We start from the raw sequence: 22,681 nt of genomic DNA, 5'->3' as shown, positions 1-22,681 counted from the left end.
CCACATGAAACCATTAACCCAGCACTTTGCTGGCCTTGCATGAGCAAAAGGCAGCTCCGCACATTCGTCAGAAATGGTAAATTAAAGTCTTTTCCGAACAAAGGATAGACAAATCTAAACCTAATCCGATTTCGAACGCATGTTATTGCAGCAGAAAGTAAACTAACATACAAAAATAAATAAAAGACATTAACAAACAAAACTTGTGTTCAGAAAAATGTTGAANTATCTTATGAAGATGCTGAAATTTCTGGTGTATTTGAATGGGAAAAGAGTATTATTAAGACCCAATAGGCCAATAGTGTCTCTGGGCAAAATGTATGATGAATATTAGGTCTAGTTTCTATTTGAGATCAAATTTTGTATGTACATAAATTAAAAAAAAAAAAAAAAAAAAAATTACAAAGAGTTTTGATTGAAATTTGAAGCCGAATGTTCATAGTACAAGTTTGGTTCTGAAACTAATGTTTATGTAATATAAAAAAACTCCTGAAACCTCCTAGCAAAATATATTTTGTTAATATATTGTGCCTCACTTTATCAACAGAACAAAGTGGGCTCGAAATCCTGAACTCAGCTTATTTGATGGTACTAACTAAATTTGAAGAATTTTATCTTTATATGAGAATTATTCAATGGTTGCCATTTGCAGTAGCAATTTGGTATTGTTTATCAGGTGTCTCGAAGGGAAACCAGAGTTTGTGGAAAAGATGTAGAATTCTTCCTAATAATTCAGTTTATTTCTGTAATCAACTTTTTATATTTTCACTGTACTTCTATAATAGCAAGTAACACCAGCTTCATTCCCCTGCTTCAGGCTTTATTGTACTCAATTTAGGGGTATTCAAAAGCGGTTAACCCTTCTTTTTTTTTCTTTTAATTGAATTGGTTTTTTAGTTTGGGAAAATTCCTAAACCGAAACTGAACTAGTTTGGAGGGAAAATTGGTTTTTCGGTTAACCAGTTTTGGACCGGTTTTCCCTTTTTTTTTTTTTTTTTTTATAAAACTTATTTTTAAAATTTTTTTCCCAAATTAAATTGTAAATATAAACAATACATATCCAAATAAAAAATAAGCATTCATATATATCCATTGACCACTACTAACAAGTAACAATACATTAAAAATTGATACAAATAAAAGTTCGAAATGAAAATTTTTTTATTTAATATATATATATATGTTGGAACTAGTTTTGGTTTACCTTTTTTATTTTTTTCCGAATCAAAAATTCAGTTTTTTGAATTTTTCGAATCGTAATCGAACTGTTTTTTCGGTTTGGTTTTTACATTTTTTTGAACACCCCTGATATTCATGCCTTCAAACTGGTAACAAAACAAAATTTCACTTGATTGGAGTGGGAGAAGCTTATAACTACAAATTCAGGTAGCTTTTCAAAACCTTTTTATAAATATGATTTTAAGTTTGAAAATGCTTGAAAACTAATCACTTTTATGAAGGGTTTACCAAATACTTTTGGATCCTAACTTAATATTGAAGTGAGTTTTTTTTTTGGGTTATGAAAACCCCAAATAACTTCTTAATTAAACCCCAACCCCTTGATTTTTTTTTTTTTTATTTGAAAAAGAAAAACCCAAGGGATTGGCCTCGCAGTCAAGAATATTTACTCATTTCTTTGATTTCAAATCACCTTAGGAATACTTTGTTAAGCAAGAGACTTAGTCAACTCTGAACACAGCAGACTTATCACCAACGACTTCAACATCTACAACAACCTTATCAGCTCCAACAACTTGATTCCATTTTAAACTCTGCTTCCGTATATCTTGTACTTGATATCTGTTGCTTATTTCAAATGTATCTTATCATTGTAACAACCTGAGCTGTATAAATAAACCAATACATGGACTGGTCTTGCATTGAGGCCAGAACCCCTTTTTCATATCTTATTGCTTTTATGGTATTAGAGCACTCTGCTCACGCACGTCTACACTGATCCTTCAACTTTTTTTTTCCTCTTTTTATTTTATTTTATTTTATTTTATTTTTTATTAAATGGCTGCCTCATTATCTATCAACTTTATTGCTCCCAATCTTAGTCAACTTGTTTCGGCTAAGTTGGATGAGACCAACTATCTGATGTGGTTGTCTCAAATTGTTCCAGTTCTCAAAAGTCATGATCTAATGGGCTTCGTGGATGGTTCTCTACCGTGCCCTTCTCAGTTTCTCATTGATGATCAAGGGAAACCAACAACTACTCTCAATCCTGAGTATCTCCTATGGAATCGGAAGGATCAATTTGTTTTAGGTTGGATTAATGCTACTCTTTCTGATAAAGTGGCACCATCTGTGTATGGTCTCAATTCAGCCAGACCTGCTTGGCTTGCCTTGGCTACACATTTGCTTCTCCATCTCGATCTCGCATTAACCACTTAAGCGGCTCCTCCAACGTTAATCAAGGTTCCATGAAGTGTGCAGCTTATCTTGATTCGGCAAAGCAAATAGCCACACAGCAGAGCTGTTGGTAGACCATTGATGATGATGATTATTGCTTATATGTGAGTAGTTTGAATCATTCATCATCACCCTTTTGTCACTTCTCTGTCCTTTGCCACCCGAGACAAAGCTCTCTCTTTTGAAGATTTCCAAGCAGAGTTACTATCCTTTGAATTACTTCTAGAAAGTCACCCATTCAACCCCACCTGAAACCAATAATTTAGCCCTGTTTGCTCCCAAATTTCCCCAACGCCCTACAACAAAAGCCAAAAACCCCACAAAATCCCACCCGCAAACCCAACCTCCATACTCCTACAAAAGCCTGCACCTAATACCAAATCTTATCCTTCTCCTTGACCAAACCACTCTCAGCAAACCTTTAATACCCCACGCATCCTTGCCAAATCTTGGAAAAGCAAACCACCAGGCACTTGACTGTTTTCATCGCATGACTGCTTTTCAAGGTTGCTATCCTCCTACCCAATAAACGGCTATGGTTGTTCACACTAATGCTACCCTGTTGCCGACGTCCTTGGTTCGCTGACAGTGGGGCTAATTAGCATATTACAGCCAATCTTGAGCAGTTGACTCTTGCACTCCATATACTGGAAGAACATGTGGCTGTGGTAATGGACAAGGTTTGAATATCAAAAATACAGGCTCCATCGTTCTCCATACCCCTGATTCTTCTCTTAACTTAGTCTGTTCTCCATTGCCCTCAGCTTCTGCTAATTTACTCTGTATTAATCAATTTTGTCTTGACAATAATTGTTTCTTCTTCTAACTGCTTCTCATTATTTTGTCAAGGACAATCGAATGGGGAAGACACTGTTGGAAGGACAGAGTAGTGGTGGACTTATCCCATTATTGCAGTCGTAGTTCTCATAAACCACTTGCAATGGCAGTGGCAGCGGTAGTATGAGTCAAAGCATCAGTTCCAGTTTGGCATTCTAGATTAGAGCATGCTTCCCATGCAATTGTTATTCAGTTATTAAATAAACATCTCTACCTTATGTTGGTTCATTGCATATGTGAAGTTTGTGAGCCTTGCAACTTGGTAAGGCAACAACTTCCCTTTTTAAGTTCTCATCGAATAACAAGTTCACCTTTGGAACTTATTCACTCCTCCGATGTTTGGTCTTGCTCTCCAATCTCTTAGTGGTTGTCGTTATTATGTTCTTTTCATAGATGATTTCTCTCGGTTTACAGGCTTATCCTATTCAAAATAAATCTGATGTCTATGCATGTTTTCTCAAATTAAAGTTCTTATTGAAAATCAGTTGTCTTGCAAATTAAGAACTTCCAAACTGGGAGGTGGAATACTGCTAAACCATTTCAATCATTTCTTCCAATCAATGGCATTCATCATCGCATTACATGTCCCCACACTCCTCAGCAAAATGGCACTGCTGAAGATCTAGAAAACATAGACATATTACTGAAATGGGATTGTCCTTACTTGCTCAATCTCATTTACCTTTCACTATTGGGTTGATGCATTCTTGACTGCCATATCCTTATTCGTTTGCCTACGTTGGTCCTTAACAATGACACACCTTTCTTCAAATTGTTTGGCAAAATTCCGGATTATACATTCCTTCGTGCCTTTGATGTGCTTGTTATCCGCTTTTAAGGCCATATGCATCTCACAAACTCATGTTTCGTACTAAGAAGTGATATTCTGGGTTATAGTGCCAATCAACGCGGCTATAGGTGTCTAGATCCAGTTTCTCATAAAATTTTTATCTCTCGTCATGTAGTTTTTGATGACTTACATTTCCTGCAAAGGATGGATTGAAGCCCCCCAACCTTCCACGGTGTTTACTTCTCCTAGTAATTCTTTCCCTATCTCCTTTCCTTCCAGTTTTAATTCTGATTTATCTCTCTCTAATAATGGATTTGATCTATCTCTTACACACTATGCAAATTCATCTATCCTAATTCTCTTGACCGAACCCCTTTATCATCTTCATATGATTTCGTTGCTCCCACATCCATTCAGTCCAGATATTTCTCCATCTCTCCTCCCTCCTTACCTGCACCTAAATTCCTCTGCACCTCAAGATCCCTCCTATGACCACTCGGTCTCAAACAGGCCATCTCAAGCCCCGCACCTTCCCTAAGATAAAGACATTCTACTCCACAAAACTCCTCTTAAGGCTCTCACCATATAACAATGCCCATTGAACCTCGTTCTTATAACACAGCCTCATTGAGTCCTGAATGTTCACGGCTATGCAGAAGAATATGATGCTCTGATTGAAAACCGTCATGGATACTCTGCCCTCAACCATTGAATCAAAATGTTATTGATAACAAATGGGTCTACAGGTTAAACAACACGATGGTCAGTTTGATCGACTTAAAGCCCGATTAGTGGCTAAAGGTTTTGAACAAGATGTGGCATAGATTTCATTGAGACATTCAGTCCAGTATTAACCTTCCACAATTCGAGTCGTTCTGCTCTTGCTGTTCACTTTGATTAGAATATCCGCCAATTGATGTTTCTAATACTTTCTTGCATGGTGTTTTACAAGAGGAGTCTAATAGAAGCAACCTCCGCTTTGTTCATCCGGATTTTCCTACCTATGTTTGCAAGCTTGAGAAGTCCTTATATGGACTCAAACAGCCCCACGAGCTTGGTTCATGCGCCTATCTCAGTCTCTACTTCGTTTGGATTTACTTCCTCACCGGTGGACTCTTCATTATTTATTTATCATCAAGGAAATTACTTTGTCTTTCATCTATGTGGATGAATCTTGTGGACAGCACGCTCCTTCTCTTATTGTCAAGTTGCAACTGGAATTCAAAATGAAGTGATCTGGTTCATTAAATTATTTTCTTGGCATTCAAGCTCATCGAGACTCTACGGGCTTACCCCTCCGGCAACAAAATACATTGGTGATCTTCTCTATCGCACTAGATGATTGGTGCAAAACCTTATCTCTCACCATGCTCCTCGGGACTAAAGCTTTCAGCTCATGATGGTGAACCTCTCTCAGCAGCCCAAACTACTGAGTATCGCCAAACTGTTGGTGCTCTACAATATTGCACTTTGACTCGTCCGGATATTGCTTTCTTAGTTAACCACACTATGCCAACATATGCATTGTCCAAGATCCACTCACTGGTCTGCTACTAAATCGGTTCCTCCGCTACCTTAAAGGAACAATTGACACGGCTTATGTATCAAAAAGGATCTCTTAATCTTCAAGCCTATTGTGACTCTCGATTGGGCTGGTAATCCGGATGATCGTCGTTCAACTACGGTTAGTATGTTGTATTTCTTGGTTCCTGTTTAGTGTCTTGGACTGCTAAGAAACAAACGTTGTAGCCCGCTCCAGCACTGAGGCAGAGTATCGGGCTTTAGCAATCACCACAGCCGAACTCTATTGGGTTAAATGCTTCTCAAAGAACTTTGTATATCACTCCCTCTCCTCCCACAATTTGTGGTGACAACATTGGTGCATTAGCTTTAGCCTCTAATCCTGTCTTTCATGCGAGAACCAAGCATATCGAAGTGGACTACCATTTTATCCGTGAGAAGTTCTAAATAAAAGATATTACACTCCAGTTTTATTTGTTCCCAAGACAGATTGCTGATGTTTTTACAAAAGGATTAAGCACCAGTCGCTTTGTGAACTTCGGAACAAGCTGCAAGTGTGTCCTACACCCTTCTAGCTTGTAGGGGGATGTTAAGCAAGAGACTGTATCACTCCAACACAGCAGACTTTATACCAACGACTTCAACATCTGCGACAACCTTATCAGCTCCACAACTTGATTCCATTTTAAACTCTGCTTTCGCATATCTTGTACTTGATATCTGTTGCTATTTCAAATGTATCTTATCATTGTAACATCTGAGCTGTATAAATACCAATACATGACTGGTCTTGCATTGAGGCCAGAACCCTTTTTTCATATCTTATCTGTATACTTATCATTTGTGGATGAGTTTAAGTGCGCACAACTAATCGGACACCCTAATCATCCTAAAAAGAAAAAAAGGGTCTTAATTTAACTTCCATTGATTAACACAGATCTTTTTTGTGGATTTTGTGTATTCAGATGAAGATTCCTCTTTATCCAAATAGGTATCCAATATGATCAAGGTTCCAGTTTTAATTATACAGATAAAGATGAAGCTTATCACCTAATTGAATGCTTCAATTGACGAAACTAACTACCCATGCTTTAATTTCCAATCATAATTTCAACAAGGACATTATGGTCATTTTACGGTAACATTCACCACCCCCTTTGACTAAAATACATAAATTCTCCGTATGGTCTAATTAATGCACAAACCAGAAATCGTTGTCTCTTGTCAAAACTATGCAACCGACATTGGTGTTCACACTTTGTCTCTTTTTTATCGCAGCAGCTTTCGCCACTGCCGATTACGTTAGACCTCGGCCTCGTAAAACTCTTGAATTTCCATGGAACTCAAAGCCTGCTTCTTATCCCCAGCAGGTAACCTTTTCATTTCACTTCATCACTTCACTTTCTGGGTTTCTGATACTTGTGTTTTTCTCATATTCTAACTTTGGTTTTGGATCTTTTAGTGTCTAGTTCTTAATGTTAGTGTTGTTTGTTGATCTGATCTAATCTGGGTTGGTGTTTGTTTTTTGTTTTGTTTTGTGTGGCTTTTATTATTATTAATTTATTCATGTGGAAAATCATTTTGGTGAAAAGCTTCTGGAAAAGCTTCAGAGTGTCTTCTTTCCAGCTTAATTGTACTCAATTTACAGTTTAAGTGAGACATTTTGTTTCTTTTATTCTTTTATGGGGTTGAGCTAGGAAGAAGTGAATTAGGAGAATTTTGTTTTTTCTGCAGAATTTGGATGTTTGGTTTTAATTATGATTTAATAATAAAAAATTAAAAACCATCAGGGTATCTAAATGCTGAAAGAAAGAATATGCCTCAAGTGGCTTTACGGTGAGAAGTGTATTGACAGTCATGGTTTGGGTGCTGTTTGGTATATTTGATGAGTTCTTGAAAGGAATTTATATGCTGTTAGTTTGATCCGTTACTTGATCACTTGTTGAATTATATGCATCAAATGAGACAATTGCATGTGTAGACGGGCTTATTATATGGAAAAAGGATTCAGAATTGTAAGAAGAGGGTGCTGTGGTCTCTCATTTTATTTTTTGTCATTTCTGGTAATTGTTTGCTAGTTGAAACATTTTGAGGGATTATAGAACGAATTCAGAAAACATTAAAGTGTTTGGGAAAAGTTTGAAGTAGTTCTCTGCTCTATTGCTCTTGGCAGGTTCACATCTCTTTGGCAGGCGACAACCACATGAGAATCTCATGGATCACTGACGATAAATCTGCTCCTTCTGTTGTCAAATATGGAACATCACCTGGGAGATACAGTTCTACAGCTCAAGGAGAGAGCACCTCTTATAGTTATCTGTTTTATAACTCTGGAAAAATACATCATACTGTCATTGGGCCTCTGGAACCTGACACTGTTTACTTTTATCAGTGCGGTAATCAAGGTCCTGAGTTCCAGCTCAAGACTCCTCCTGCTGAATTCCCAGTTACTTTTGCTGTGGCGGGGGATTTGGGTCAAACTGGCTGGACTAGATCAACGCTAGACCACATTGACCTATGTAAATATGATATCCATTTGCTCCCAGGGGACCTTTCATATGCCGATTATGTGCAGCGCAGGTGGGACACATTTGGTGAGCTTGTCCAGCCACTTGCAAGTGCAAGGCCATGGATGGTCACAGAAGGGAACCATGAAAAGGAGAGGATACTACTATTTAATGATGGATTTGAGTCCTACAATGCCAGGTGGAAGATGCCATTTAAAGAGAGCGGATCAAGCTCCAATCTTTATTACTCTTTTGAAGTTGCAGGGACTCATGTTATCATGCTTGGTTCGTATACAGACTATGATATGTACTCAGATCAATATAACTGGTTGAAGGTTAGTTCTTTTTTCTTTTTCTTTTTTTCCTGTCATTTATATGTAATATCTATTGCCTGCTAATATAGACTGCAATAGTTGATCTATTCGATATTAAACAGATGTTTACACCTAACAGATCTTTGGATTCTGTGATCCATGTCTTTTTGAGTTTTAGGATTAATGTAATTATTGTCCTCTGCATATGAAGAAGGCTTATTGGTTGGAAATTGCTGCTTGAAAGGGACTTTTCTGAATTTAATGAAATTTGTGGTCCTCATAATGGTGTAACATCTTTTGTAGATCCATTTGAGGTGTAATTAACTATGATTTATTTGAAATCTCCCCACCTGTGAAAGTCTCTTTCATTTTCATCAGGAGTATGAATGGAAAGATTTATGGCCTGTTTGGTAGGTTATTTGAAAAATGTTATTCCAAAAAATTATCTGAATAGGATAGGATATGATTAAATCAAATAGGATAGGATTTTGAGAATGTATTTGGTGTAATATTTGAAAACAATATCAGAATTGGATGATTTGGTACATTTTTCTGAAAATATTTGGATTATTTTCTAACCTCCTACATTTGTTAATTTAACTACCCCTTGCCCCCTCAAAAAAAAGACACACAATAAAAGTTTATAAATTAACAAAAACACCCTCATCCACCCAAGCCACTGTCGGCAGTCGGCCACATCATCAGACGGCAGTCGGCAATCGTTGGAATGGTGTACAACCAGCTAGATCTGGCCGGTTGTGCACCGATCTGACCTTTTTTGGGCCAAATCTATGGTAAAAAATATCTGGTTGTCAATGGTGAGATCTTTGGCCATAGATCTGGCCATTTTCGGCTAAATCGGTGCACGACCGGCCAAATCTAGCTAGTCGTGCGCCGCTTCGGTGTTGGCAACCAACAGTGGCTTGGGTGGGTGGGGGTGTTTTTGTTAATTTATAAACTTTTATTGTGAAAGGTAATTGTTTTTAGTTAAATAGAGTTGGAAAAATGTTTTGAGTTGAATAGAATAAGATAATAGAAAACAAGTTCCACTCACTTTTCTAACTCTAGACAAAAAATCCTATTTGAATCCTATTTGAGTTTGATTAATTTTCTGAATGAAATGGACTAATAATTAAACAAATACATATTCTGTTTTTTAATCCAGATAGGATAACATAACAATCACTCAAAAGAGTGAAACAAACAGACCCTTAGTTTTCTTATTGATTTGACTTCCCACCTTTCATTTAACTTGAATCAATTGTTAATATGAAAATTGTCAAGTTGTATTGTCCTTAAAATGGTGCAGTTATAGTTCTATATATCTAGTGACTGAATTTCTTTTCATTTCCCTTGATTAATAGGATGATCTTTCAAAGGTTGACCGGGAAAAGACACCATGGCTACTTGTTTTATTCCATGTGCCATGGTATAACAGTAATGAGGCGCATCAAGGTGAAGGAGACTGGATGATGGCAGCCATGGAGCCATTGCTCCATGCTGCTAGTGTTGATGTAGTGTTGTCTGGTCATGTGCATGCTTATGAAAGATCGGTATGCTATTACTGGTTTAATTTTTCTCCTTATTCTTTATTGTATAAAATGTATTTCATCCTATTTGATCATCTGTTTGACAGAAACGTATTAACAAAGGAAAACCAGATCCTTGTGGTGCTGTTCACATAACCATTGGAGATGGAGGGAACAAAGAAGGTCTAGCACGAAAGTAAGTTCTTACAGCAAAACTTTGAATTGCCATATTCCAACTGTGAGATTAATTAACTAAACAAATAAATAAATAAGAGTTGGTGGATAAATCCTCCCTGCAGTAATCATGGAGGAGATGGAGTTTAAAATGTGTTTGTGTTAATTATATATGGTTGGGTACTGTGGAGTGTGGTTATAAACATTATAATGAGAGTTCGGTAGAAGATTTTGGAGTTTTTTTTTTTTTGCATACTTTTCTTCCAATTGAGGATTGTGCATGCTATCTCATTTGTTTTCCAAGAAGTCCTTAACTGTTTCCTAATAATTTATCTAAACAATTATTTGAAGTTTGTTAAGGGCTGGAATTTTACATCGTCCCATAAATGGATTGTCAGGTACAAAAATCCACAGCCAGAGTGGTCAGTCTTTCGTGAAGCAAGCTTTGGACATGGGGAACTCAAGATTGCGAATTCAACTCATGCATTCTGGAGCTGGCACCGGAATGATGATGATGAACCAATAAAGTCTGATGAAGTCTGGATAACCTCTTTGGCGAGTTCAAGATGTCTTGCTGAGAAGAGTCATGAACTAAGAAAAATACTCATGGCACCTTAGGCTTGTGAAAACTGTGGTTCCTACCTCTATGTTGCTCAATATGGTTATGCTCAAGTTCTGTGTAAATATTTTAAATAGAGCAATCTATAATAGTTGTGTCGATGAAGAAGTTACTGCTTGAATTGGGAAATAACCTCTTTCCCGCGCTTCCTGAGATTATGAAATTGCTCTGATGTATTGCCTACCTTTCTGTATTATGTTTTCTTTATAGATAACACCTTAATCATAGTGAGAAATGACAAGGCTTGCTTGTACTCTGAATTCTAAGTCGGTCAATTTTAGTCGCAATATATTTCTTCTGTTATTTGTCTATATTTGGGTTCATAAGATTGTTAGATGAAGTTGGTTTAGTTTTTCACACCCATTCATACTACCAGGATGATGCATTGCTCACAACCGTGACAGTTTGCTTAAATGCAATGCAATATCCATCCGTATTAATGTTTTGATTACATTTAGCATACAAAAGGAATGGTTAGAAAATTTTATATAATACTTGATTTTCATGACAATATAAATTGATTACATAAAAAGGTTTCCTTACACATTAGATATGTCAACCTAATTCCTAATGAAATCCAGTTTAGCTCAAGGGAGTGCGAGTCCCAAGCACTTCATGTGACCCTTGCTCCATGCAAGGAACATACCTATGTCAAATCCTCTGAAGTTGAATATGAACAAGTGAAGTAAGAACACAAAAAGAGTGGCATAATGACAAAGCAACTGCTTATTTGAGTTGGGGCCAAGCAATCATGCAAGCAATGCATTTAACAAGAGCTAAGAGTATATCAACTCATCATCTGTTGCCCCGTCGATCATTTGGAGAGGCAAATTGAAGTCATTGACTTAGATGTAGAACCTAATTCCAGCATCTAAGAATCTGATGAAAGCAACCTATTGACTTGTTAGATCCATTGAGGGGTTGGAATCCAGTGGCTGGTCCTTTTTCCCCCTCCAGAGTATAATCTGCTCATCCTTGAACAAGATAGGGACACAAGGGACCAAATCCTGCATTTACAGGAGAAAGCAGAAACCGAAAAAATGAATTTAAGTCAAAATTCAAACTTTCTCCTACCATACTGGAAAACTAGGAATAGTATTTTAAAAGACAAGTCATACCCTTAGCTTCACACCTATCTTTTTGCAGTCACTGGTACCTGCATATGAACAATCTAGTCTCACTACATCTTCAGTCTTGAAAGCCTCTCTCACTCTCTCCACTACATTCACATACACACCATTCCTGGCTGTCCAACAAATTCACCAATAGCACCCATTTAATACAACAACAAAGCTACGGATACAGCAATTTTGCACCTAAATGTGTACCAGCCTACGTGTACCCTCGACTCGCACCAACAATCTAGACGCCTGATTTTTCTATAATATTTTTTAGTGAACGGCCGTCCATCAATAGGGACGGTCGTTCACTCACATGGACTCCCTCCATATTATATGGACAGACGTCCCCATTTAAAGACGCCGTCCATAAGTAAATCAAATTTTTTTTATAAACATTAGGACGGCCGTCCATCATTATGGACGACCGTCCCTTTATTTGGACGGATGCCCTCAATAAGGGACGTCTATCCTTAACCAAAATATGAAAAAAAAAAAAAAACTTGGGGACGACGTCCATAAATTTTGGACGGCCGTCCCTTACATCCTACTTAAAAAAAAAAAAAAAAAAAAAAAAAAAAATTCCAAACAAAACTCTTCTTCTTCGTCTTCATTCCCCATCTCCTCTCTTTTTCTTCGTCTTCATTCTCCATTCTTTCTTCTTCTTGTTCGTTTTATGAGATAGGCGTGCCAAATCCAAAGCTCCAAAGCCCAGAAAAATACAGAAGCAAAACAGGAGAACTATAGCTACTGCAACACCTAGGATGCGAAAGAAGGTCATCTTTAACTCCAATGTCATTACAAGAATCCATGAAAAGAGTTTGATCACAACAATTCCAACTCCAGGTTCCCATTTGTTCTCCATGACTAGATCTTCCATTGTGAACTCATCCTGGGCCATATGATTTTCAACTGCAAAGTCATCTTAATTGTGATTCACCGGAAGATCCGGACCAGGATCTGATCAACAACAAGTCCATGGTCTCCAGTTTCCCTTGGTTTATCTGCCCTGTTGTTCTTCCATTATCACTTTCTCCAGGGTCGCATGACTCAAAACTAAGTGTAATCTTTAACTTTATCTCAATAGAGGACTCTAAAACAGATTTTGATCAGAGGCAACTTGTCATCTACAGGTTCCTAAAATGTTCTTTTCATGAATTTTCTAGTAAAGACTCATCATTAATGCCGACTCGATGATGGGTCACCACAACAATAGCACGTCTAGTGGTGAGTAGCTATAGTTTCTCCTGGTTTGTCTGTAGTTTTTGGGTTGGAGCCTTTGGATTTGGCACGCTTATCTAAAAAAAAGACGAAAAAAGAAGAGAGGAGATGGGGAATGAAGACGAAGAAGAAGAGTTTTGTTGATTTTTTTTTTTTTTAAAGTATGACGGTCCAAACATAAGAGAAGACCGTCCAAAATTTATGGACGACCATCCCCAAAGTTTTTTATTTTTTTTTATTTATATTTGGTTAAGGATGGACGTCCCTTATTGCGGCGCCTGTCAAATGTTTAAATTTTTTTTTATGTATTTTACTTATGGGCGGACACCTTTAAATGGGGAGCCCGTCCATGGTATTAAGACCCCCCGTCCATAATATGGACGGGAGTCCATGTGAGTGAACGACGTCCCTTTGATGGACACTTTTCACTAGAAAAATATTTATAAAAAATCAGGCGTCTAGACTATTGGTGTGAGTCAGAGGTACATGTAGGCCCCGTACACATTTTTGGTGCCAAATATTCGGTGTCCGTAGCTTTGTTGTTAATACAGATCACGCATTCATCCCAATCAGTATGCAGTCAATGTGTGATAAAAGAAGAAAGCAACATATGCTTCCTAAACTCAAATTCACTCACTCAATTTCATCAAAGGAGGAGAATTAAGTCCTCTGTTTCTCATTTCCTTTGTTTCTTCAAATGTCAGGCCATCAGCTACATTCTTCACAAGCTTTGGATATATGGGTGCATAGGGCTTCCATAACATGAGAGGAATAACTGGTCGGTTCTTGGGATCATAATTTCGACCCCGATACAAAAGAAGGACATTAATGTGCCGGTAAATGATCTTCCCCCCAGATTTTTCCTAGATAGACACTACAATCTAAATCAGCCAACAATTTATGAAAAACATAACAAGAAAATAGATCATTGAATTCATGGACTCTCTGTCTACTACGAACCTCAAGATGGAAGCAAACGTTATCCATGTCAAGAGTTGGCACCCCCAAGCACTTGATCCTCACAGCTTCAGCCCTCTTCCAATGGTTATGTATGTCATCCAACATATTGTGTGTAACTCCCCCCTTCCCTAAACAAAATACAAATCTTTATAATTCCCTCCATTTAACAAAAACAAAGACGCTACAGCTGGTCAAATGCAATCACACTTTTAACCAACTTCACAAAAACATAACAATACATTTGTTTCAATCAAAACCAGTACGCAAATTTAAACACATTATGATAAAAAAATTTGAAAAAAATCCCTAATAACTCAATAAAAGATCAAGTTAAACGCTCATCAAATGGTGCAACTGAATTTAACATAATTACCCTTTTACCTTACCTAGATTGATTTGCCTGCCACAATCACTATGCCTGTACCGCTCAACAAGCTCAGTAACTTCCTCCTCCGTAAGCGGGTCCCCGAGAACCCGGTTCCTCTCTTCCTCGAACCGACTCAAATCAACTTCTGTTTGAGCCAATGCAGCAGTCCCGGTCCATTTCCTGTCAAGCCGGCCTGGCCCAAACGGAGAGAACCTTTTCGGCTCCCGGAATCCTATGGGCTCGACCGCGGGATTGGTCTCCGAGTACGAGTATTCGAAGTCAAACGGAAGCTCAGACTTAAGAGGGAGTTTGTTTTGTTTTAAACTCCGGTCGGGTTGTTTTTGCTGGGTCTTGGGGGTTTTGGGTTTCTGGGGTTTTGGAGAAAATGGCGGTTCGTAGTCGTCGTCAGAGAAAGAGTGGATTAAATGACAAGAGAGTGCAAAAAATTGCGATTTTGCGTCTCTGATTAGGGTTAGGGTTTTGTAAAATTCTAATTTTGCTAACATTTGAAAGATGGAATTTTTGCTGATAGGATAGACTGATCTTTGAGAAGCGGAAGATGGGTTGATAATAACATGGTGGGTATTTTGGTCATTATATACTAGGCTTATATTACTGGCATTGCCTAAGTGCTTTCGGAGTTCCATTTCTGTTTCTGAGATTTCTGACGTTCTAACTTTAAAGTATTAAATTTGGTAACAAAAATTCATCCCCAGTTACCAAAATATTGAACATTAATCATGGTTTTGCTGTACACATTAGAGCTTCTACAGAACTGCTGCCACAGAGATCATTAAACACCAAACTTCAAATAAATTTCAACTCGGCAGAAATGTAGGAACACCATGATTAATAATCAAAGTTAAACTTGCAATTATAACATGAAGAGGAACTTGGAGTTACAATAGTGAAGTACAAAGTATATTCTATCAAATATCAGTAAGCTATAAAAATACGAACACTGATATTTGACATCCATGGGAGTAGGAGTCCCATTAGAATTGAAGTGTGATCTGTTAAAACAAATTCTATCAAGCATGTATCAACCTGCTGAACATTTGGTTCTGATTTCAAGTATCGCGATGCCAAAATTATGCTTTTAATATATCCACTTCAGTTGTGTATTTCAGTGATTGCAACATCTACCAGAACTGTGTCATGGATTAAGCAAAACTACGTGGTTCACACCGGAGAGACTTTGCTCAACCTCTCAAATTTACATCGCCTTTGATCTCCAACCATGGACTCAAAAACCTCCAAGAGGTTGTTCAAACCATCAGATTTCTCCCCTAATGCCTTCAATGCATAAACAATACTCTCGATGGTGGACAGATATCCAGCCTTTGGCTGATGCCTCACCTCGCTATATAAGCTTATCTTATCTAAATCCAACTTCAGATGTGGCAAAAGCTTCAGCCAAGGACTCTCATTGTAAATTCTCTTTGCCTTGGCCCAAGTTCCATCCAAAACAATCAAATTCTTCACTTCAAGATTCATTACTTGAAGGTCTTCAACACTGACTGCTCTTTCACTTGGGAATAGAAGTACTGACCCTGGAGAAACTTCAATTTCAAACTCTTCATACTCTTCCAGTTCAATGTCCCCACTCAATTCTCGCTTTTGCATCTTCTTTACAACAAACCCTTTTGCCAAAGCATCCAAAGCCAACTTGGAGTCCAAAATCTGATCAAAATTTGGCTTCTGAGGATCAGTAGCAGGCACCCAATTATGGGCAATATCAGTAATGACACCATATTTGCCAATAGTCACAGTGATAACAGGCTCTTCATTGGATTTTGAAACTGGTAACGACCCATTATTACATTGCTTGGATAGTCTGCTACTTGGAGTCTCCAATGAAAATGTGCCATTTTCACCATTGCCTTCATTAATACTAGACTCATTCTCTTGCTCCAAAACCAAGACACTACTTTTCCACAAGTTTGAATTTTTCACAGCATTTGAACCCTTCAAATGGTCTTTATCATCTAACATGTCACTATTACCATTCCTCAAACCACATTCTTCGCTACCATCAATCAAGCTTCTTTTTTTCCCCTCTGGACACTTCTTAAATCTCTTAAACCCAAGACTGACAGCATTTCCTCCTACTAAATCCTGATCAAAACCCTCACTTTCCAACACAACCTGGTCCGAACCCGGTCCAAACAACCTTATATCAAACCGTACCTCAAAATTAACATCAGAAACAGTGGCTATAGTGACATTCCTGAGTCCTAGTTTTGCAATTCTGGCAGAATTAAGAGGATGTTTTCTCTCTAAACTGTGTTGAAGAATGGTGACGCTAACTGAATTTTCAAGACCCGGATTCTGAATCCTGTTGCATAGGCAGATACGGGTGGGTTTGGAGCAAAAAGGGCAGATGGGTCGCTTGGATTTCGCTTCTGCTGCTGCCATTTTTAGGGTTTGAGCAAAGCTGAGTCTCTGAAAGTAGAGGGGATTGAGAAGGACGGGTGAGCGGATCCGGGTCCCAAAATGGGCCAACATTTGAGTATGGCAAATTTTTTGACATTTTAGAAATTAAAATAAGATTAAAAGAGGAACATGATAAATTTTTTAGCTTATTAAAAAAATAAAAATATATTTTTATTTTTTTTAAAAATAATAAAGGGTAAAAGAGTCATTTTCGTTGCAAAGCAGTCGTGGAGGACACAGTCGAGATTCCAATAACTATTGTCTATACCACAAGCCTTTTGACTAACAGAAAAGTCCACACGCCACCACACGCCTCAGAGAGAAACTTTCCACTTTCGATTTTCCATTTCGAAATTTCCCGAGAAACAAACACCCATTTGCCGACAATATGCACGACTTCTGCTTCACGATCCCCTACGGTCTCATCCTCATTGCAGGGGGCGTTATCGGGTTCGCGAAGAAAGGAAGCATAGCTTCCTTGGCTGGGGGTGCTGGCATTGGATTGCTCCTCGTCTTGGCTGGCTGGTTGAGCCTCAAAGCCTTTGAGAAACGAAAGAATTCTTACTTTGCTTTGATTCTGGAGACTGGTAAACACTTACTTTATCTGGGTTTTCTTTTTCAACTTTTTTTTTTTTTTTTTTTCCTGCTTTTAAAAATGTGATATTTTAGTGTTTGATTTGGTTGTTGAATGATAATTGTTTATGTGAGAACATGTTTGATGTGTTGAATCGGAGAATTTTGCAAGCTTAGAGGTGTTGACTTTTGCTTCTTGTAGATCCAGGGTGGCAACTTGTTTTGTTTTGGGATTGTCTTTACATGTTTTGATCTGGATTGGAGCTCTTTGAGAATGTGTAATTTGGAGGGTTTTTTTTTTTATTTTTGTTGAAAATTGTTACTTGATTTGAAGATTCTTATTGTTTTAGGCTGGTCTGTTGTGGTGGGTTTGAAAGATAACTAATTTTTCATCCATTTGGTTTAGGAGGAGATTCAAGCGAATTGTTGTATGAGATGCTTGCATAAATGTTTAGAGACTTAAGTTTGTGATTTTAATTTTGCATTTCTAAGTTTTTGAACGTATTTTGCATATATTGGAAGATAATCTCATGGAGTATGTGTTCATGAGTGATCTAATTTCCATGACATAACATGAGTGGTAGTAGGAAAATTCTTTGGTTAGAGAAAAATCAGGTCTTTACAAGATATATGTATCCAAACATTGCTTTAGTTAGTATAAGAGATGAGTGAATTTAGAGGCCAAAAGAGCTGACAAGTGAGTTTTATTTATGAACTGCTTGCCTCTTCATCCCTTCTACTGATGGGCAAGTGTATAGAAGAAAGCAGGTTTTTGGTGTTTTGTTTTCAACTTTTCTCCGTTTCCATTTTATCCATGTTTACTGCAATCCTTACTTTCAACTAATGTTAGAATTTGTATTTGCACTAACTCTTAGCCGTTAATGCAGTTTGTGCAGCAGCATTGACTGTGGTTATGGGATTGCGTTATCAGCAGACATCTAAGATTATGCCAGCTGGTATTGTAGCTGTGATCAGGTAAGTTGAGGAGAAATCCTCTCCTGATCTTCTTATGCTGATGACCTGATCCTGATATTGCTTTGTACCATGACTTCTATTTTGCAGCTTTATGCGATAGATAACATATATTCACCTGCTTGTCATCTTATTTGTACAATACACTGTTTCTTTTGATGCCATCCAGAGCAAATACAACAAAAAAACTCTCATGTAAATTTTGTGTTTTCATCTTTATTGAACTTACCCAAAAATTGAATCCCAACTGATTGTCTGTTAAAGAATATTCAAACCTTTTTGGCATGTTTGAACTCATGGACATAACTTGTGCTGTCAACGTTTCTGACTATAGAAATTATGTTGTTGGCTCATTTGTCATGGTGCTGCTGTGGTTGTCAAGTTCTGTATTGGAGTTAGTACATAGTTTTTTCAGTCCGATGGAACATGTTTTGCCTCAGCCTCAGCCTCTGCTTTGTTTTGCTTTATAAACACATGATCTTTTATCTTTTTCTTATGGGAATTTCATACTAATAATGTTAATTTCGGTTTGGACGTAATTGCTAGTGACCCAGAAAGAATTCTAGTCATAATTAGGTTCCTACAAATTGTTAGTACTATTATTTGTTGTTATTCACCCATATATTCATTACTATTATTATTTGGTATTGACCAATATAGCAATTGCTTTCTTGCAGTGCCCTGATGACTGGGTTTTACCTGTACAAACTTGCTACCGGGGGTAACCATATCCCTGCCAAGGCTGAGTGATTGCTTTGAGGTTTCTTTGTAAGACTAATACTGAGATGTAATTGAACAACAGAGATGAACATGCTTCAATTAGAAGATTTTACTTACTCGAACAAAGATGTATTGGTATGTATTACTCCTACTACTGGTTGTTTGTATGAGACAAAAGATTGCTGGTCTCCTGGAAATGAAACAAATACAATCTCTCAAGATTTATTGTTAAGACGACTCTCATATCTAGTGGTTAAAGAAGATCCCATTACCAGAGCTGACATGGTAGACTCCTTCATTCTTGAATAGACGTGTTTTTAATAGTTTAATGCCACATTGCATCTGATAAATACACACACAAACACAAAACTAGAAGAATATCAAACGCTGTTGATTTTAGTCTTATGATTTAGGAATTCACTCGTTCAGATTTCTGGGAACTGAAGCTGGGGAGAGTAGCTTGAATTTCTGCCCAGAACATATTTTATATGTTTCATACGAATAATTTTTTGACAATGGTCATCTCAATTAGACATCAGTTAAAATAATCATGCACCAGGTACAATGTTAGCTGTCATTGTTAACTTGGTAGGCTAGGGGTCAAATATGATATGATATTGTAAGTTAAAGATATATATATATTTTTTTTTTTAAGCTAGTGCATGCTTGATGAGTACTCTGGGTCTGGAGATATAGAAAGAATGCAGAGCACTAATGAGTTCTGATTTTATCTTCCCATGGAAAGAGGGTTAAACAGGAACAATAAGTATCCATTGAAAAAGATTCTTCTTCATTTAATCAGGAACAAATGGACCGGACAAAAGTTGAAGAAACCAAAAAAGTCAAGACGGGATAGTTTCTCATAAATCAATAAAATATGATACCTCCATCACTGGTAAAAATTAAATAATCAGAAAACGACATGAAGATCACATGGTATACAGGGGAAGAGTTAAAACAAAAAAAATAAGAGCTTAAAAAGCATATTATGAGTCGGAGAAGTGAGAGATTCCAAGCTTCCAGCACCCGATAACAACAAAAAAAGATTAAATAATTAGAGAGTAACGTATCCATATAGTAGTTCATCACTTCTGTAGATCATATTCATCAGTTAAAACTTCTCTCTCTTTGTATCTCTCCGGCTCTCCCACAAACCATGAGTACCTTGTTGATCTTTTTCCTCCTCCTCATCCCAATTCTTTTTCTCCTAACCAGGAGAAGATACTCAAGAAAGCTCCCTCCAGGTTCACTTGGAATACCGATTATAGGCCAAAGCCTTGGCCTTCTTCGAGCCATGAGAGCAAACACTGCAGAACAATGGCTTGAACAAAGGATAAGAAAGTATGGTCCCATATCAAAGCTAAGCCTCTTTGGAACACCAACAGTGTTCATTTCTGGTCCGGCTGCAAACAGGTTCATCTTCACCACTGATGAGAGCACAATTGCTAATCAACAGACAAAGTCATTGCGCATGATCTTAGGTGATCGGTGTTTATTGATACTAACCGGTGAAGATCACAAGCGAGTTAGAGGTGCCCTTGTCTCGTTCTTGAAACCAGAATCTTTGAAGAAGTATGTGGGCAAGATTGATGAAGAAGTCAAAAAGCACCTTGAGTTGCATTGGCATGGGAAAGAGCAAGTCACGGTATGTTGAAGGCTTTATAGTACCAAGATTTCGTTTGCTTTCCAGCTTCAGATTTTGCCAAATTAATCAGTGCTTAATTCTGAACTTGATATGAGTTAGATTTTAATTGCTGCTAGGTGCTGCCCCTGATGAAGATTCTAACCTTCAACATAATATGCTCTCTTTTATTTGGAGTTGAGCAAGGAGCCCGGAGAGATCAATTTCTTAATAGCTTTCAAGAACTTATAGAAGGAGTGTGGTCAATCCCAGTCAACTTGCCTTTCACACGCTACAATCGCGGCCTGAGAGCAAGTCGAAGTGTCCAAAACATGGTGAAAGATCTTATACGCGAGAAGAGGATGAAACTTGAGCAAAAGATTGCTTCTCCTCATGATGACCTTATCACTTGCTTGCTCAGCATCCGTGACCTGAACAAAGAGGAAGCAATTACTGAAAAGGAGATTGTGGATAATGTCATGCTTGTTATGATTGCTGGTCATGATACTTCATCTGTTTTAATCACTTTCATGATGCGTCTTTTAGCTAATGATCCTACTGTTTTTGCAGCAGTACTCGAAGGTATATTCATGAAACTCCCTCCCCGTCTTTTCTTCCATCTTTAGCTTCTATTATTTAGAGTTCCTTTTTAATTCTTACCCCTTTTAGAGCAAGAACTACAATTTAATCCACTTGGTCTCTTTCTGCTCACTTTGGGAAAATCAGGATTGTTTGAAGAAATTTAGCTAACGTACCATGATAGTTTGAGTTGCATTGTTTATTTGGTTTCGCAGAACAAGAAGAGGTAGCAAAGAGCAAGCCCATGGGAGAGTTACTTACATGGGAAGATCTTGCCAAGATGAAGTACACGTGGAGAGTAGCATTGGAAACTCTAAGGAATGTTTCTCCGATCTTTGGTGGCTTCAGGAAGGCTTTGAGAGATATCGAATTTGGTGGTTTCCTTATCCCTAAAGGGTGGCAGGTAAGTAATGAGAACTTCAAATTCCGTTTCACTTAGCAGTCTGTCAAATCAATCCTTTTCTATCTCTTGCTAAGTTCATCTTTATAAAATATTTGACTGACGCCCTCCTGATTCGTATCTAGATATTCTGGGTTACCCACATGACTCACATGGACGATAGCATATTCCCGGATCCTTCAAAGTTTGATCCTTACAGATTCGAGAACCAAGCCTCGATTCCTCCCTACTGCTACATTCCATTTGGAGGGGGCCCTCACATATGTCCAGGATATGAGTTTACAAGGATCGAAACACTTGTTACAATCCATTATCTGATTACTCAATTTTCATGGAAGCTACTTGGTGCAGACACTTCTTTCAGTAGAGATCCTATGCCTATACCAGCAAAAGGACTGCCTATCCAAATTGCACCAAAGCGGCTATTATAAGAAGGCACAAAATATAGGGTGGTAACATCAATTTCAATCCTTGGTCACCTTGAAGCCATGATCCAATGGTTGACACTAAGGGTAATGTTAACCCCAATAAGTTACCAATTTCCTATTATGATAATCAAGTCCAGTGATTATGTAACTGCTAGTCTGTTGCGCTTGATCTTCAGAAAGGATATCAAGACTGTTGTTGTATGAGTTTCCAAATTATTATGAAATTAAGAGACATTGTTCAGAGAAGTTTGGAGAGGTAGTATAAGATTCTTGGAGAATGTCTTAAATAATGTTTGATGTGAATCATTATAAGGATTCCTCAATGACAAATCAATTAAAATAGTCACTCATGTACCAATTACCAGGCTGCAAATAACATGTAGCTGTCATGTTCCCTCGTTACTTGTTTTGGTTTTGACTTAGCAAATATCATATGATGTTTTTGATTTTTGATTTTTTTATTATCTACATGCTTGATTGCCAGTTCTGAAGAGTGAAAGCAGAGGAATTTAATGAGTTCTTGTTTCACCTTCTCAAAGAAGTGAGACTAAACAACAATAAGAGAAATCCTTTGAGAAAG

At 37.6% G+C, this 22,681-nt stretch overlaps 5 protein-coding genes across 6 annotated transcripts; 3 read left to right on the top strand and 2 right to left on the bottom strand.

The window, feature by feature from the left end:
• Window positions 1-6,758: 6,758 nt before the first annotated feature.
• Window positions 6,759-11,009, top strand: LOC116107397 (purple acid phosphatase 18). Its single transcript, XM_031393678.1, has 5 exons — window positions 6,759-6,933; window positions 7,737-8,405; window positions 9,749-9,937; window positions 10,021-10,109; window positions 10,486-11,009. The coding sequence occupies exons 1-5, from the start codon at window positions 6,796-6,798 to the stop codon at window positions 10,703-10,705; spliced, it is 1,305 nt and encodes a 434-aa protein (XP_031249538.1). The 5' UTR covers window positions 6,759-6,795; the 3' UTR covers window positions 10,706-11,009.
• A 277-nt stretch (window positions 11,010-11,286) lies between these two features.
• LOC116107408 (CRS2-associated factor 2, mitochondrial) lies at window positions 11,287-15,144 on the bottom strand. Of its 2 annotated transcripts, none has more exons than XM_031393693.1 (5): window positions 14,392-15,144; window positions 14,006-14,133; window positions 13,683-13,908; window positions 11,839-11,952; window positions 11,287-11,713 (listed from the first exon to the last, which is right to left on the bottom strand). In XM_031393693.1, the coding sequence occupies exons 1-5, from the start codon at window positions 15,017-15,019 to the stop codon at window positions 11,676-11,678; spliced, it is 1,134 nt and encodes a 377-aa protein (XP_031249553.1). In that variant the 5' UTR covers window positions 15,020-15,144; the 3' UTR covers window positions 11,287-11,675. The 2 variants fall into 2 exon arrangements, with proteins under 2 accessions (XP_031249553.1, XP_031249548.1); XM_031393688.1 differs by having other exon boundaries at window positions 11,825-11,952; window positions 14,392-15,140.
• Window positions 15,145-15,266: 122 nt separating this feature from the next.
• LOC116107317 lies at window positions 15,267-16,929 on the bottom strand. The gene has a single exon (XM_031393599.1). The coding sequence runs from the start codon at window positions 16,878-16,880 to the stop codon at window positions 15,555-15,557; it is 1,326 nt and encodes a 441-aa protein (XP_031249459.1). The 5' UTR covers window positions 16,881-16,929; the 3' UTR covers window positions 15,267-15,554.
• Window positions 16,930-17,086: 157 nt separating this feature from the next.
• Window positions 17,087-19,305, top strand: LOC116107322 (protein FATTY ACID EXPORT 5-like). The gene is made up of 3 exons (XM_031393602.1): window positions 17,087-17,395; window positions 18,269-18,356; window positions 19,031-19,305. The coding sequence occupies exons 1-3, from the start codon at window positions 17,197-17,199 to the stop codon at window positions 19,101-19,103; spliced, it is 360 nt and encodes a 119-aa protein (XP_031249462.1). The 5' UTR covers window positions 17,087-17,196; the 3' UTR covers window positions 19,104-19,305.
• An 826-nt stretch (window positions 19,306-20,131) lies between these two features.
• LOC116107296 (cytochrome P450 716B1-like) lies at window positions 20,132-22,519 on the top strand. The gene is made up of 4 exons (XM_031393586.1): window positions 20,132-20,718; window positions 20,835-21,276; window positions 21,489-21,676; window positions 21,799-22,519. The coding sequence occupies exons 1-4, from the start codon at window positions 20,230-20,232 to the stop codon at window positions 22,102-22,104; spliced, it is 1,425 nt and encodes a 474-aa protein (XP_031249446.1). The 5' UTR covers window positions 20,132-20,229; the 3' UTR covers window positions 22,105-22,519.
• The last annotated feature ends 162 nt before the right edge of the window (window positions 22,520-22,681 follow it).

This window comes from Pistacia vera, unplaced genomic scaffold (assembly GCF_008641045.1).
Source record: "Pistacia vera cultivar Batoury unplaced genomic scaffold, PisVer_v2 Contig117, whole genome shotgun sequence".
Lineage (NCBI taxonomy): Eukaryota > Viridiplantae > Streptophyta > Magnoliopsida > Sapindales > Anacardiaceae > Pistacia > Pistacia vera.
The sequence above is the reverse complement of the archived record's forward strand: the minus strand, read 5'-3'. Positions and strand labels throughout refer to the sequence as shown.

Coding starts and splice junctions, on each gene's coding strand:
- LOC116107397 (XM_031393678.1), top strand. CDS start 6,796: ATGCAACCGACATTGGTGTTCACACTTTGTCTCTTTTTTATCGCAGCA. Junction 9,938..10,020: donor TGCATGCTTATGAAAGATCG/GTATGCTATTAC, acceptor TCTGTTTGACAG/AAACGTATTAACAAAGGAAA. Junction 10,110..10,485: donor AAAGAAGGTCTAGCACGAAA/GTAAGTTCTTAC, acceptor ATGGATTGTCAG/GTACAAAAATCCACAGCCAG.
- LOC116107408 (XM_031393688.1), bottom strand. CDS start 15,019: ATGGAACTCCGAAAGCACTTAGGCAATGCCAGTAATATAAGCCTAGTA. Junction 14,134..14,391: donor TGGCAGGCAAATCAATCTAG/GTAAGGTAAAAG, acceptor TATTTTGTTTAG/GGAAGGGGGGAGTTACACAC. Junction 11,714..11,824: donor AGATAGGTGTGAAGCTAAGG/GTATGACTTGTC, acceptor CTGTAAATGCAG/GATTTGGTCCCTTGTGTCCC.
- LOC116107317 (XM_031393599.1), bottom strand. CDS start 16,880: ATGTTGGCCCATTTTGGGACCCGGATCCGCTCACCCGTCCTTCTCAAT.
- LOC116107322 (XM_031393602.1), top strand. CDS start 17,197: ATGCACGACTTCTGCTTCACGATCCCCTACGGTCTCATCCTCATTGCA. Junction 17,396..18,268: donor TGCTTTGATTCTGGAGACTG/GTAAACACTTAC, acceptor CCGTTAATGCAG/TTTGTGCAGCAGCATTGACT. Junction 18,357..19,030: donor GGTATTGTAGCTGTGATCAG/GTAAGTTGAGGA, acceptor GCTTTCTTGCAG/TGCCCTGATGACTGGGTTTT.
- LOC116107296 (XM_031393586.1), top strand. CDS start 20,230: ATGAGTACCTTGTTGATCTTTTTCCTCCTCCTCATCCCAATTCTTTTT. Junction 21,277..21,488: donor TTTTGCAGCAGTACTCGAAG/GTATATTCATGA, acceptor TTGGTTTCGCAG/AACAAGAAGAGGTAGCAAAG. Junction 21,677..21,798: donor TTATCCCTAAAGGGTGGCAG/GTAAGTAATGAG, acceptor ATTCGTATCTAG/ATATTCTGGGTTACCCACAT.